General features: G+C 36.0%; 1 protein-coding gene across 2 annotated transcripts in view; it reads left to right on the top strand.

Moving 5' to 3' along the window:
• The window catches only part of Kdm4c (lysine demethylase 4C), a 194,952-nt gene that overhangs the window by 140,577 nt on the left and 37,964 nt on the right, over positions 1-16,411 (top strand). For both annotated transcript variants that reach the window (XM_057784161.1, XM_057784160.1), the window contains 2 exons: positions 7,872-7,927; positions 9,825-9,933. In XM_057784161.1, the coding sequence (XP_057640144.1) occupies positions 7,872-7,927; positions 9,825-9,933 (165 nt within the window). The remainder of the gene's footprint in view (positions 1-7,871; positions 7,928-9,824; positions 9,934-16,411) is intronic.

Genomic DNA, 16,411 nt, shown 5'->3' with positions numbered 1-16,411 from the left:
ATGGAAACATACATGGTGGCTAAACTGAAGGCAACTCAGAGAAATCTTTCAGGATGATTTCATTTTTACTGTTTACTTTGACCAGTGAAAAAGAAGGAGGAAGATATGACCACCTTTTGTGAAATACTCTTTATTATTCAGATATTATGGCTTATTTGATATCCAATATAATTGCTCCCATTTAGAAAGCTTGCACATTTTTAGTCCTGGAAATTCTTTTTTTTTTTTGAATTTTCTCTGTTACAATCAATTAGGGGAACAAAATCTAAGTAAATGAGCAACATCTAAGATAATCAGAAATCTCTGCTTTTAGGCAGTACTGAAATAAATATACCCAGTTCTTATTTACAGGTAGCTATTGCTATCCAGTCTCTAATCTGGTTTTTGACCCAATGGGAAGGAAGCCTTTTAAGTCATTTTGATAGCTGATATTCCTTTACTTACCATTAAGAACCAGAAATAAATTTATGAATCAAATTCAACAAGATATTGAGAGCTCTCTGTTCATGAATGGTCAGACCCCTATCTTTCTCTGGTACTATTGATCTTTGCATACTAGAACCAGAATCAGGGGAAGACTCCCCCATGCGAGTTCTGATCTACTATGCTTGTTTAATGTGGGATATTTTAAAAATAGCTCAGAGTTATCATTCTTCAGAATTTATTTCAACCCCTTCTTCCTTAAACTTTACAGTATATGTGACGCCATGTTAGTTGCTTTTGGACTGTAAAGCATAGGGTAACATACCACTTTCCAATGATTTTCAAACTGAGATAACTTCTCATCATTTCATTGAAATGACCTGAATTCACATCGAATTCCTCATTTTGTAGTTTATTCATTTCAAATAAGCTTTTTCTAAAAAGATTCATTTTCTTTTCTCCTGAGAAATAATTGAGTTCTTTTCCAAATATGTAAAAATACTGACAGAATTGATAGTTTGAGTTAATGTAGGCCTGAATTTTCCAATATTATCTTTTAGTAAATACTTATGATTTCTTTGAATTTTTTGCCTCAAATGTTTGTGTTTTTAAGGAATCCTTTATATTGACATCTTGAAGAATCATTCTCCTATAGTTAGCTTTATATTCAAAAGCAGTTGTCAAACTGCTTGGACAAGAAGCTCTGAGGGACTTCATGAGAATCTGATAGTTCAGCTGTGGTCAGATAATATTTCAGTGCTAGCCTATATATCACAAAATCTCATTCTTAATTATTTTCTGTTATTACTTTTACTATGCCTTGTGAAAATAAAATTTATTCAAAATACAGAATGTCCCTATAGAATATTAAGCTTGGGTTTTATAATCATATAGCAAGTATAATTTTTCTAATACTTTTCTTTTATGGTAAATACAGTTTTGAAAACCTTGTATTCATATTTGTAAAGTATGTAGCAATTTTTTGTAGTAGTCCACTTTTTACTATTACTATTAAATGCCCAGAACACAGCATTTCATAGTCCTGTCCCCTATTTACTTTACATGCTTTATCATGTTCTGTGAGAGTTGATATAGGTAAGATTTTAGGACTGAGCAGTCACCATCACTTATTCTTATGAATTTTGACAACTATGCGTCTTTGCATTGATTATTATTCACTGCAAAAGAAAGCTTCTCTGACCAACATTGAAAACAGCATCAATCAATAGATATAATCATAAATATTTAGGAAGCAGTGTGACAATGTGTTCCTTTAGCAAAACAACAGTAGTAGGTTTGATTAAAAAGATTATGACCTCCCCAGCATTTGACCAGTTTTACAGTACCAGACATAAATTCCTTCTGGTTGAAGAGGCCTCAAATCTAGTCAGAAGGCAAGTGGTTCCTCCAGAACTCACTCTATCATTGCACTGAGGGGCATGTTTGTCTGGTCACTCAGTATTGTCAAATTCAGAGTTGAATAAAACAGGTGATGGCATTTCTCCTTCAGTGGTCTGAATAGCACCTTTTGGCACTGTAAAAAGTAGCTAGTGGAGTGTAGGTTTCCGGATCACTTCCAGCTTGATATCTTTATGTGTTATAAGCAAAATGTGTTGTTTTCAGTAGCAGGGTCATGAAATCTAGCTGTGGTGGCTAACTGAAAAGCATGGGTATAGCCTATGTTCTTTTGGGTGCTTCTGGGACCTCTGATGATTAATTCTTTGTGTTGTGAGATGTTCATTTCATAATCTATGTCTGTTGGTATATACTTTGTCTGTTAGTACTGTTTCCCTCCATCCAAACTCTTTCAAAAACAAAAAGAAAAAGAAAAGAAACCACACATTGACGTAAAGAGATGCCCTGACCTAGGACACCTATAAACAAAATCATTTAATTGGATACTTGCTTACAGTTTCAGAGGGTTAGTCCGTGATCATCATGGTGGAAAGCAGACAGGCACTGTGCTTTGAGCAAGAGCTGAGAGTTCATTTCTGATCTACAAGTTACAAGGTGTGTGTGTGGGCTGGGGTGGGGGTGGGGGGAGAGAGAGAGAGAGAGAGAGAGAGAGAGAGAGAGAGAGAGAGAGAGAGAGAGAGAGAGAGAGAGAGAGAGAGAGAGAAAGAGTATTGAGGCTGGCTTGGACTTTTGAGTCCTCAAAGCCTAGCCCCCCAGTGGTTCACCTCTCCAACAAGGCTACACCTCCTGCAACAAAACCACACATCCTTATCCTTCTCAAGCAGTTATAGTAACTGGAGAACACATATTCAAACATGGAAGCCTATGGATGCTATTCTCTTTCAGACCACCACAGCTTATAACGTAGAGGGTTTTCATAAGGCTTTTTATACATCCTTACTTTTTGTTAACCCATCCTTACCCTTCCTCTTCTGCATCCTGCTGTACATATCCTTGCTTAAGCCTTTATGCCTCCCCCATATCATGTGTTTTCTACTCTCCCTTTTCCCCTTTCACACCCACTTTCTAGCTTCTTGGCCTCAGCAGACATCCCAAATTAAAATATAAATCTTTTTTTTTTTTTTTTTTTTTTGGTTTTTCCAGACAAGGTTTCTCTGTGGTTTTGGAGCCTGTCCTGGAACTAGCTCTGTAGACCAGGTTGGTCTCGAACTCACAGATCCGCCTGCCTCTGCCTCCCGTGTGCTGGGATTAAAGGCGTGCGCCACCACCGCCCGGCTAAAATACAAATCTTAAAAGTTCAGAGTTAGGGCTGGAGAGATGGCTCAGTGGTTAAGAGCATTGCCTGCTTTTCCAAAGGTCATGAGTTCAATTCCCGGCAACCACATGATGGCTCACAACCATCTGTAATGAGGTCTGCTGCCCTCTTCTGATCTGCAAACACATACAGACATAATAAATAAATAAATAAATAAATAAATAAATAAATAAATAAACAAACAAACAAACAAACAAATAAATAAATAAATAAATAAATAAATATTAAAAAAAGTTCAGAGTTAGAATGCACACATTCTAAGAAAGAAAGCATGTACATTTGTTGTTTTGTTCATGGATTATCTCATTTATTATAATAGTTTCATATCTATCTACTGAAGTTTTCATAATTTCAGTTTTCCTTATAATGGAATGAAATTACATTGCATATTTTTACATTTCCGTCATCTATTCATCCTTATCACACTTGCTGGTCATTATGAATAGAATATTCATATGTCTCTGGGAGGTTATGGATTCCTTTGGATGTGTCCATAATTGAATAACAACTTCCACACTGACTCCAGTCCTTATTCTACCACTCAGTTTCTACTTCTACCACTGGAAGATAAGATGACTCTTTTCCTCACATTCTCACCAACCTTTGTGTCATTTGTTCTCTTTATATCCATTCTGACTTGGGTAAACTTGAATCTCAAGTTGTTTTGTTTTGTTTTGTTTTTAATGTTTTAAAATTTCATACATGTGTTTTGATCAAGTCATTATCCCTTTTTCTTTTTCAAACTTCATGTGTGCCCCCCCCATTTATCATTTGTGAACTTTAACTGTTTCAACTTTACATATTTGTGGTGCTTCATGTGATAATTTAAACCCTACATACAATGTAAAATGATTAAATCTGGACAGTTAGCATTTCTTTCTTTCTTTCTTTCTTTTTTTTTCTTTTTTTTTTTTTTTACATATTTCAAGTAATTTTCTTTGGTGCTGGTTATGAAACCTAAAAGCTAGAGTGTGCATACCAAGTGTATTGTAACTAGGCTATTCCCTTAGCACCTAGATTTGAGTGTGTTTATATTTTAACTTTTATACACTTTTTTTTGTTAAAAAATAATTACATATTTTTATCTTCATTTTCTTGTCCAGCTCCTCCCAGGTATGCTTCCCAGTTCTCAAATTTATAGCCTCTTTTTCTTTAAATATTTTTGATACATATGTATAAATGTATGTATATATGTACAAACATAAATACAGTCTTTGGAGTCTTTTGTGTCTGTATCTGTAATTTCACAACTGACCACCTTATATTTGATAACCAATAGGGTCACATCTCTGGGCAGTTCTCCTTGCTGTCATAGTTGCCTATACTTCCTGTTAAATAGTGGGGCCCTGCAAAATTCCCTCTGTTTTAACAATTCTGCACTGATCATAACAGTTGCTTTGCTTCAACTGAATTGTGGTTGTTCTTCCTTGCCCAGGGCCCAAAGGCATATACCGTTATATATTTCAGATCTCTCTGATTTCTTCTTTTTTTTCTTTATCTTTTTTGTATTTCAGGTGTAATAATTACATCATTTTTTCCTACCATTTCCTCCTTCCTAACACATCCATTTATCCTCCCTCGTTCTCTTTCTAATTCTGGCCTCTTTTCATTAATTGTTGTTATATGCTTATCTATATACATATTCCTGCTCTTTCTGTATGTGTTCAGGGATTAATGTAGGTACATACGACTTTTTTCATTGTATCTCATAGGATTAGATAAGTTATGTTTTCAACCTACTTTCTTGTTAAAAAGTATTCGTTTTGATCCTCATACTTGCTATGTTAAGGTTTCTATTGCTTTGGTAAAACACTATCACCAAGAGCAAGTAGAGGAAGAAAGAGTTTATTTCGTTCTGTACTTTCAGGTAACAGTTTATCATCACTTAGGTAAATCAAGGCAGTTCTCAAAGCAGGAACCTGGAGATAGAAGCTAATTCAGTGGCCATGGAGAAGTTCTGCTTATTGACTTGTTCCTCATGGCTTACTCAACCTGCTTTCTAATATTTTCCAGGACTAGTAGCCCAAGAGTGACACTACCCACCATGGATTGGCCCCTCCCATATCAATCATGAATCAAAAAGATGTAACCACAGGCCAATTTGGTGTTGGGGGGAGGGTCTCAGCTGAGACTTTTGTGTCGAATTGACATAACTAGCCAACATTTATGCATATCAAAGAGTTTGATCAACTCTTTCCCCTAATCTCTCCCCTCTATCCTCCCCTATCCCCTACACCACTTTCCCCTCCCAACTTTCTTTAAAAACAATACCTGTTGAGTAAATATATTTAGTACTGCCTCTTTATGCATGGATGTGGAACCATCTTCTGGAACACTGGTAGCCTCTCAGGGACGACACACCAGAAGAAAACGGACATTTCCTTTCCCAGCAATCATTAGTTGCCGTCCCTCAGCTAGGAGTGGAATTATTTGGTAAGCCCCTTCACCCTCCACACTGTGAATTAGACTGACTTGATATTGTGCAGGTCTTTTGTATATAATTACAGCTTTTGTGAATTCAGTTGTGTAACTATGCTGTAATGTTTGGCATTACTGTTTTATTGCATGAGTGTAGTCCTTCTGGATCTTTGAGCTGGCATCATTCTTATACTGCCACATTGACCAGTTGCAAATCTTTATTAATCTCCACTTACTGATAAACAAAAATGTGTCTGATGTTTGTGGAGAGGTGGACCAATCTATAGGTATAACAATAAGAACTTGGGGATTCCATATCTATTTAGCAGAAAAAAAAACATTTAATAGTAGGTTAGTTACCCTTAAGGCCTTTGACTAAGCTGACTTTGTTTTTTGGTTTTTTTTGTTTTTGTTTTTTTTTTTAATTTAACACAGTTAGTTCACCAGATATGGGCTCTTTCTTGTGGCATGGGCTTTAAATTAACCAGAATATTATTACCACAAGAATCTTAGCACTTCCTTTTATGCTTCTCTACTACCAGTTTGGTCAGACAGACGTTGAGTACATATTAATATCTTCAAATATACAGCGAAAGCCTTAACATAGTACTGTAATCTGTTAGTCTTCGATTCTTGGTACCCATTCCATCTTATAAAATGGACCCTAAATCCAGTCAAATCATGTTCGTTTCTTTCCATAATATTTGTACCACTATTATACCAGTATATCATGCAGGCAAGTCACTGTTTGGTTTGCAACACTTATAGCTACATGATATTGATGTTTACATTTCTCTTCTTTTAGAGTGCAAAGTACCTTCCAGCACCATGAACACTATTCATTAGGGATAAAACTGCAATTTGCGCATCAGCCAGACTTTCTCTATTCAATGATAAAAGTGTTGTCTTCGGCAGTAGTGCCTTACCATCAAGTTGTGGAGAATAAGCAATAACCTTGGCAGTAGCTCTTGATATTTGCTGGTGAAGGTGGGATACATGGGTAGCTTTTGTCCACTGACTCAACAAAATGTGACCCATTCCCAGCACTGGAGGTTTTACTTTGTAGAATAAGATGTCTAGTTGGAACATAGTTTCTCCTGCTATTTGGTGGCTTCATTTGAATTCCTTGAATATATAAAAATATGTTAGGAAGCTTTTACATTACTAAGTTTCCATATAGCTTTTAAAATACCTTTAGTGTTAGTTGTTCCTCCCCTTAGTCTTGCCTTTACCCTTTGTTCCCATCCATCTCCCCACTGAATCCTCCTATTCTAATTTTTAATTTTTGTCTCTATAACACTATTTTCTATTTCTCCTTCCTTGGGAAATCCTCTGGTCCCTTATACTACCTAACTTCTGTGGTTATTTGGATTGTAGTATACATATCTAAAACTTAACAATTAACTTCTGCATGTGAATAAAATCAATATTTGTTATATCACTCAGGATGACTTTTCTATCTCCTGTGAATTTTATAATTTCATTTTTATTACAATTGAGTAATATTCCATATTTAAATGTACCATATTTTCCTTTATCCATTCCTATCTTGATGGAAATCTAGACTGTTTCCAATTTCTGGCAATTATGAATAAAGCAGCAACAAACTATAACATTTTCAGGCTTATTTAGCTCATAGATCGAAGCTCCTCCACATTTTTCTGAACATTAGTTCAGACCACATAGTCTGGTTTATCACAGCTCTAGTCCCACTTCTGAGTACCAGTTTTCTATATTACTTACTTTCCTCATTGCTGTGACAAAATATCTGACAAGAAGTAACCTATGGGAGGAAGGGTTTATTTTGGCTCACAGACTAATACACTCCATCATGTAAGAAAGTCAAGGCTTGGGTGTATATGTTGGTCCTTGAAACTGACCACAAATCATGAAATGGAAATTTTTGAATTCATGTTATAATCTTTTTTTTTAATTTTCTCTACCCGTGTGATAATGACAAAGTACTCTGACATAGGTACACCAAAACCGTGTTTCATTAATGTGTCCAATGATTTCTTTATCCAGTCAATGTGAAAATTGAAATTAATTTGACATTTCCAAAGTTCTTTTTCACAACTTCCCCATATTGCAATTATGAGAGAAATGGTGGTTCCTTTGAATATATCGATGTATCCAAGCATTTTCAGCTTTTCTCTTTCCTTTCTGGAACTTCAAATACCATTGTTTTAGTTTCAAGATGAATGGAAAGGGGCATAGAAGATTTTGTAGAGTTGTTTGGATGAATGGCAGTGGCCTTTTGTTATATGGGTCTTATAATTGTGTTAATTTCTCTCTTTAGGAATGCTGTCTCTGCAATTTGCGAGGAGGTGCTCTTAAGCAGACTAAAAACAATAAGTAAGTAATACATTGATGTGTTGAATTTCATCATTTCATTCTTCTCTTGAAATTCTGCATGATAGTTTGCTCTACCCCTCTCCCTGTGATGTTTCACAGATACTGCTTTCTGGATCTAGGGTGAAAATTCTTCTCAGAGACTAACGCTGACTGGATGTAGTATAGGGCTTACTCTATTCTCTGTTTTTTATATAATGGCAGCCCTTATTTTGTGAATAGGTTTCTCCATTATTGTCTTCCCTCTTATGTTTCTCCTTTTTCTCCTCTCTTCAGCAATACTCCATTCATAGTTAACCAAACTATTCTTTTGTTCTCACTTTCTCTCTCTTTCTCTCTCTCTCTTTCTCTCTCTCTCTCTCTCTCTCTAAAAAATATGTTGGTAGGAGAACTTAGCTTCTGTGGGGCAAGTAGTCCTGCTTAGCCCATAGTACTGGAATTGGAACTCCTCATGAAAAATGTTTTGATGACATTAACATAATTTCATATGTATGCACGTATGTCTAGTTACTTGGAAAGAAGAGTAAAGGAATTTATCATCCCTATACTGATAAAGTATTGCCTAAGAGATAATATTTAATTTTAGATTCATAAGTTCATCTAGTAAGACTGATATTATCCTATAGAGCTGTCACTAGTTTTAGATGATGTAGACAGTGGGGACTATGACATAGCTTAGGTGACTCCTGTAAAAATATATATCATGAGAAATTGTCTTTTTAATAGTATTTTTTCTAGTATGCTAATTTTATTTAACTGTAAAAAAAATCCTCTGGTGGGGTTAATGGCTGACCTTTTTTCCTGTGGTCTTAGGACAAAGTGTGCCATTTATTAAGTGAAGTAAATAAGCTTTGGCTAAGCCACATCTAATGGTGCAGTCCTTTAATCCCCGCACTTAGGAGTCAGAGGCAGGTGTGCACCTCTTTGTGAGTTTGAAGCCAGCTTGATATGTGTATGTGTGTACACACACACACACACACACACTGAGCTCCAGGGCAGCCAGGACTTGTCTTGGAAAACAAAACAAAACAAAGAAGCTTTGGCTTAAATATGGGTTGATATATTTGATAATACAAATCTTCATGATTTCTGAACCTCTAAAGTCCTTATATTTACTTGGAGGAATAACACAAGATACTGAATAATACTAATAACAAATTCATGCAAATTTAGAATGTGAAAGGATGCACAAGTGTTTTAAGTAGAAGTCAAGAAGCAAACTACATTTCATTTCTCTTAGCTATAGATTCCTTTGGTAATACTGCAATGAGGAAAATTATTTAAATACTTAACTAGTTTTAATTTGTATAGGAAATATTTATATTTGAACTAATTTGCCTCAGAACATATGGCATATATTATGTATTATATGAAAACGTAATTTGTAGTTAACTGAACTTTTACTCTTTTGTTATGTATTATCCTAAACATATTACACGTGTAGTATCAAATGATAATAAAAACCTACATTTCAGTATTATTATACCTTTTTGAATATATAAAACTATGTTATAGGACTTTACCTGGTCCGTTTTGTATATGTGTCTGTGCCTTAGTGTGCATTCAGCTCAAAAAATGCAGAAGCGATATCTCATCTTCCCGTACTAGAGTTTCAGGCAGTTATAAGCAGCCTTGTGGGTGCTGGGATCTGCCAAGGTCCATTTCAAGAATTACTAAGCCATCTCTCCATCCCCGTTTACTAGTTACTGATGTTAGAGTATTAGACAGATGTGCTAAATAAATCTACTTGTCATTGAAGAGGTTTAAAATCCACAACTTCTTTAGATTTAGTAGGATTAAGTTTTTGGCTTCATTTCTTCTGTGCACCAAATTATAACCACCAAATTGAAGTCTGCAAGGTTAGGAAACTTGCTTATATTTAATGTCTCCTTTCTTGTAGATGGGCCCATGTCATATGTGCTGTTGCAGTTCCAGAAGTTCGATTTACTAATGTCCCAGAAAGGACACAAATAGATGTAGGCAGAATACCTTTACAGAGGCTAAAATTGGTGAGTGTTAAAGACTTTTTTTTTACTTCATACTTTAATGTTAATTTCAAATCCTGAATTTTTCTATTAATATTTTCCAAGATAATAAATCTAATAGTTTCATTTTATTCCACCTGTATTTTCTTCTATCCTGAATATATTTACACTCAGATTGTTTCCTGGTATATTGTAAATCTCTATAACTGCCATCATTTTCTATTTGCAATATGGGAAAGGGATTAATACATTTCCTAGATTGTTTTGTGTTGTGGAATTCAATCTAATAGCCAGTTGTATGGGGAAGCTTTGCCCAATGGGCGTGGTGTTCTCTGGAGATTTGTTACCCAATGTAAGGAAGATTAAGACACCTGTGAGGAGAGCTGGACCCCCAGTGGGAACAATGGAGCAACTGGAGACTCTACCTATATTCCTTGTTCTGTTTTATAGTCATTATGTATGAATTTTGATTGTAATAAAAGTAACACTGTCCTCAGACTTCTCTCTTTTCCTGGCACCCATGTGGCCTGAGACCAACTGACCTGAGGAACCCAATACCCCACTCAGGCAGCCAGTGTTTGGTTTTTCCCCACCCCCATTCCCTACCTCAAACCCCCCCTCCCCCTTCAACTGCAGGTCTGGGTGAGCACTGCTCAAGGCTGAACTGTGCAAGCTAGCCAGCTGCCTAACCATCTGTCACCTACAGATCCACAGACACTGTGCGGGTTCTGGTCCTAATGCCCATTATTGCTAACCTCACAGTTCCAGCACAAGCAACCTCTACAGTAAAATCTACTGCAGCATTCAACTGTTCTCCCCCATGGGCCACCCAGTGCCTGCTGGCTTCTAACCTGTGCTACCATCGGTCCTTACAACCCCTGCCATGTCTGCCTCTCTGCTCATTGCAATGCAGAGCTACAGGCACAACGGCCAAGTTCTCTGCAGGTGCTAGGGTGTGGACCCTCCCACCCCGGTTATCAGTTCATGTATCTCCAGAGAAGATCAGGCCCATTGAACCAAGCTGCCCCATATATTGGCTATGGGATGGAATTCCCACAACAGATTGTAAACATTAGACTCTCTGAGATTGTTTTCAGTAATGCCCCCAAACTCTATTGAAGTTGCCTACTGTCCTTCTCTCTTTTCTTTGGTTTCTTTTGGTCTAGCAATCAAACCTAATTTTATCATCCCTTTGCCAAGAAGAGCTTTACAGTAAAATACAGAAGCTATTTTTAGTTACAGGCTTGTGTTACAAGTAGACAGTAGATGCTTAACATGTCAAGCTCTTTCCTGTTACCTTCTAACCTATTCAGAAATTTTCATAAAAGTCTCCTCCCTGGATGACCTTTTGAAGGGAATTTTTTTCATTTCTATGTAACACAGAATTAGTTTGGGCCATGTAAAGCGCATTACTTTCCCTTGTAGCACGTTAAAGTTAGTCTCTCTGTACAAGCCACGGTCAACTCCTAATAACTACATGAGGATAAAAGAACAACTAAATATCTTCTATTAAAACTATTTATTTTAAAAAGTTACTAATATCAGCAGTCTTTCAATGATATGAAACCCCAGAATTGAAACAGATGTGATGTTAATACTGTGAGTAAATTTGTATTAATTCAAATACTTTATCTATCGCTTTTGGAAACAACTCTGCATATTTATTTGTATAGAAAACTTTGGAAAGGATAGAAGATATGATATAAGAAACTTTATTTCCTTGAGCAGGTTTTCCCATACAGGAAAATGGTTAGTTTTCATAAAATGACACAACAAATGGTAAAGAAGCCTTTTAGTTTTCATCCTAAAGTAGTCACTCCTGTCTGCTTTGCTTAGTGTTGTAACAGATGTTCTCTATTTAGCATATCATAAAATTGACAACAGTGATGATGCTAGATTTCTTTTTAAAGCATTTTATTTCTATTGCTAATTTAAAATATTGTAATAATTTGTTAACCTTTTAAACTAAACTGTTTTTGGCAAATACATTATTTATGGTGGGTTTCTTTTCAAAGATTATGCTTTTTAAATTTTTGACAATAATTTACTAATGTGCCTAGTGGGGTTAATTGAGGGGTGTTTTGAGGGTTTTGCTGTAAAGTACTAGCTGACCTGGAATACTCTATGTAGCTGATACTGGCTTGACACTCATAGTAGTCTTCTTGCCTCCGTCACTCAAGTGCTAGGACTACAAAAATGTACCACTGTTCCTGGCAAATGTTTCACTTCTTATTGAAATAGAATGCCACTTTGTAGCTCAGGCTATCCTTGAACTTTCAATCCTTCTCCTTCAGCTTTTTAGCTGTTGGGAGAACAGCTGTGTACCTCTATATTTAGCTCAATATTTTACTTTTCTTTTTTTAAATCATTACATAGCATATTAAAGTAGTTGCCTTCCCTGTAAAAGCATACTACAGGTTACTGTGTAAAAGTAGTTTGTTGACATGAAGTCTTTCTGTTAAGGAATGGCAAATGAATGGACCTCCAGTAGGCGTGTCCAAATGAACTGAGCCACTTTCAGTGGAATTCCCTCCATGGCCCATGCAGGTTTTGAACCCCAAAGCCTCCTGTCTTAGCTTCCTGAGTGATAGGATATTGGTTATATACCACCATTGCCATCTCTTTATTTTATTGCAAAATTTGGAATATGATGTTTCTTACCTACTCTCATAGAATAAGCTTAATAATTTCTTACTGTCCTTTTCCATGTGGAAACAGTGACCATTGTGTCAATTCTTATCTGGCACAACTGTTTCTCATGGCACAGTGGTCTCTTCTGATCAATCAGGTCAAATGACAAAGCATTTAAATCTGACATAACAGAGAATGAGGAGACTGCTGGGGAGATGAGTGCTCATGGAAAGCAGTTGGTTGAGGGATTTGGTTAATATCTTTGGCACTTGGGTGTGGGGGTGTGCTGGAGTGTGGTATAATTTTAGAATTTTTCAGATTCATTTCCTCATCTTCCTTTCTGTCTTCTTTTCTCTTCTAGTTGTGATTGGTTAACCCTAACCACAACTAGAAGAGGAGCCAAAATGAACAGAGACAACACAAAATAATTATGCAGAGATACAAAATGCATGTTAAAGTAGAATGACTTGTTTTTATTTTCACAATAAAAAAAAGGTTTTAAAACAGCAAGGAACAATTAGTGCCTTGACTTAAAAGGAAATTAATCATTCTTTGATAACTTGTTCAGAGGAAGGAAAGTGGCAGTACAGTCAAGAAGCATATTTATATGAAATGTGTAGATTTGGCTGTAAAGTTAAGAAGAAGACTATTAAAAAAGAAAACTAGTAATCATATGTAGAGAAAAGAAAAACAAAACAACACTTTTTTTGATTTCTTTTATTTATTATGTACGTAACTGGTGGTGTGAATGAGAATTTCTCCCCATAAGCTCATATGTTCAAATATTTGGTCCCCAGTTGATCAAGCTGTTTGGGAAGGATTAGGAGGTATGGCCTAGTTGGAGAAAATCTGTCACTGTAGCTAGTCTTTGAGATTTCAGAAGCGCATAACATTTCCAGTTATCTCATTTATGGATCAGATCAGACATGAGCTCTTAGCTGTCAGACGTTTTCTGACTGCCTGCTGCCATGACATGATCCTCTGGAAACATGAGCCCCAAATTTAATGCTTTCTTATATTTTTGCCTTGGTTGTAGTACTTTGTCATGGCAATACAAAAGTAAATTTTATGCATGCCTATTTATTATATACTTTGACTATTTCTTAATTAGTTAAAGAGCATTGGGATTTTTATAAATGAACCACCAAAGCAGTTTTCTGGATTTTCAGAATTCTTGGGCTGTCTGCAACTTCTGAAATGTAGGAAATTAATTACAGAAAACTTCAGATAAAACAAACATTTTCATTTACCTATTCTGTTTGGGCTCATGACCCTTGACCTTTATTAGAGTGGTATCCAGTTTTTACATGTTGGGCTTATGACCTGAGCCATGGAAGGAGAATCATATCTACTTCCTTGTTTTATATTTGATGTCCCTTGGGTAGCTATCATGATACTCATTCTATATTGGCCTTCTTGTCAGTCCATAAGTAACAGAATAGTGCAAGTATTGATAGAGAATGAGAACATTTTAATTTAAAATTTTCTCATCATGAATGACTCTTTAGCCATGTTTTGAATAAGTGCATTTTCATATCTGAATGTACTGTTGCCACTGTTCACTTTTCATGCCCTTTCTTCACCTAGCTGAGTTCATCCCTCTTGCCCTTTCCTTTTTAGTCTGCTATTTGAGTTTTCTTCTCTTTCTCACCTTTTTTATCATGACTCCCATGAGACAAAAAGTGATGGCTTCTCCTGTATCTGATAAATAAAAATTAAAATAAAAGCATTAACATCATTCTCTTTCACCTTAATGCTTTGAACCCAACTTCAGGAGAATGGATTACCAGAGAGATTTCCAGAGTGAGAACTATTGCACAAGTATACAGAATAGTGTCTTTCTGTTTAATGACACCCACACAATACGTTCTTCTTAGACAGCACAAGAATTATTGTTTGTGGGACTGGAGAGATGGTTCAGAGGCTAAGAGCATTGCCTGCTCTACCAAAAGTCCTGATTCAATTCCCAGCAACCACATGGTGGCTCGCAACCATCAGTAATGGGGTCTGGTGCCCTCTTCTGGCCTGCAGGCATAGACACAGACAGAATATTGTGTACATAATAAATAAATATATATATAAAAAAGAATTATTGTTTGTCACCTAGGCAGAGTAGAGTATATCTACTGGGAGCCTCAATTTCAGTGTGCCACCCTCATCCCATTTCTTGCCCACAATTGTTCAGTAAACTTAATTCTCATTGTGTTCATCTACATACTTGTGTGGGGTAAAGTTTGCATTCTGATTTTCATTGTAGGCAAATTATTACATATCTCCTTGCCCCCAAACTATAAACTCTTGGCTTAAACTTGTTGATATTTCTAGTGTCATGTTGATGTTCCTATTAGCAGAACATAAACTTAGCTCAGAACAAAAATATTTTTTTCTACAAAACATTCAGTAACAGACTTGGATTAAAATGAAAATTTTGTATTCAGTCCTCTGACTTAACTATGACAACAGTGACATCTCTTAACATATCATCACTCAATGTTTGCGTTGGGAATGTTAGCTTGTCCTTTAACGTCTAGAAATAAATATCTGGAGATCAAAAGGCAAAAAGGAGTTGATTAATGTTTTATTATTATTAGTGTTCTAGGTATCTGATAAACTAATTTTTATTAAAATATAATTATATAATTTCCCCCTTCCATATTCTTTCTCCTATCCCTCTTGTCTACTTCCCCCCACCTTGCTCCCTCTCAAGTAATGTTTTCTTTTTCTTTGGTTTCTTTTGTTCCATTTATGTACAAGTACCTAAATATAAAAATACAGTATACACAGTCCTTTATTGATTTCAAGTGTGATTACTTGGTATGCACTAACCAATTAGGGGGCTCATCCCTGGGAAAGGCCGATTGTCCCTCTCATAGCAGTCATTGTTTACCTGTACTGCTTTGTCTAGGATTGAAGACTTATACACATCATAGCCCCCTTTTACGTGTTAATGTGCTAGTTATTCCAGTTATGAAAGAGAACATGCAGCAATTTTCTTTCAGGTATGGCTTACCTCAATAAAATACATTCTAGATCTTTTCTTTACCTGAAAAATTCATGGTTTCATTTTTATTTCCAACTGAATAGTATTCCCCAGTGTATGTGAACCACATTGTTGTTATCCAGTCATTATTTGCAGGCTGTGTAGGTTGTTTTCATTTCCTAGGTATTATGAATAGCACAGTGGTGAACATGCCTGAACAAGTAGAGTATCTATAGAGTATCCAGTCCTTTGGTCATATGCCAAGGAAAGGATCAGCTGGATCCTATGATGGAGTGACTTTTATCTTGAGGATTCCCCACTCGTTCTACAGTAGCTGGACCAGTTCGCAGTCGCACCAGCAGTTCTCCACATTGTCTCCAGCATTTATTGTCACTTATTTTGTTGCTCTTTGTGATTTTGCCTACTGTCAGATGAAATCTCAAGATTGTTTTAATTTGTATTTTTCTAATTGCTAAGGATGATGAACATATTTTGAGATTCCTTTCAGCGGCACTCCTCTATGGTCTTAGTATCAGATCCTGCATCCAGATTCCTGCCTTTGGTCATCATGTTTGGTCACAGCAATAGAAAGCTAACTAAGATAGTAATACTGACATTGAAGGTATTCGGGAGTACTCCCTCTGTTCAAATTTTCTTTTTAATAATTTGAGAAGAATTGGCAGTAAACCTTTTTTGAAAGGCTGATAGAATTCTTCTATGAGCACATCTGTCCCTGGACGCTTCAGAAGATTTTATATTACTATTTCAAATTCCTCATTGTTACTGACCTTTCTAGGTTGTTGACTTCTTTGTTTTATTTTAGTGGTTTGAATGATTCTAGAAATTCATCTATTTCTTTTATGTTTTTCCAATTTAATGGAGTGCGAATTT

The sequence above is a fragment of the Chionomys nivalis genome, chromosome 11, assembly GCF_950005125.1.
Source record: "Chionomys nivalis chromosome 11, mChiNiv1.1, whole genome shotgun sequence".
NCBI lineage: Eukaryota > Metazoa > Chordata > Mammalia > Rodentia > Cricetidae > Chionomys > Chionomys nivalis.
Note: the sequence above shows the minus strand (reverse complement) of the source record. Positions and strands in the feature narration are given on the sequence as shown.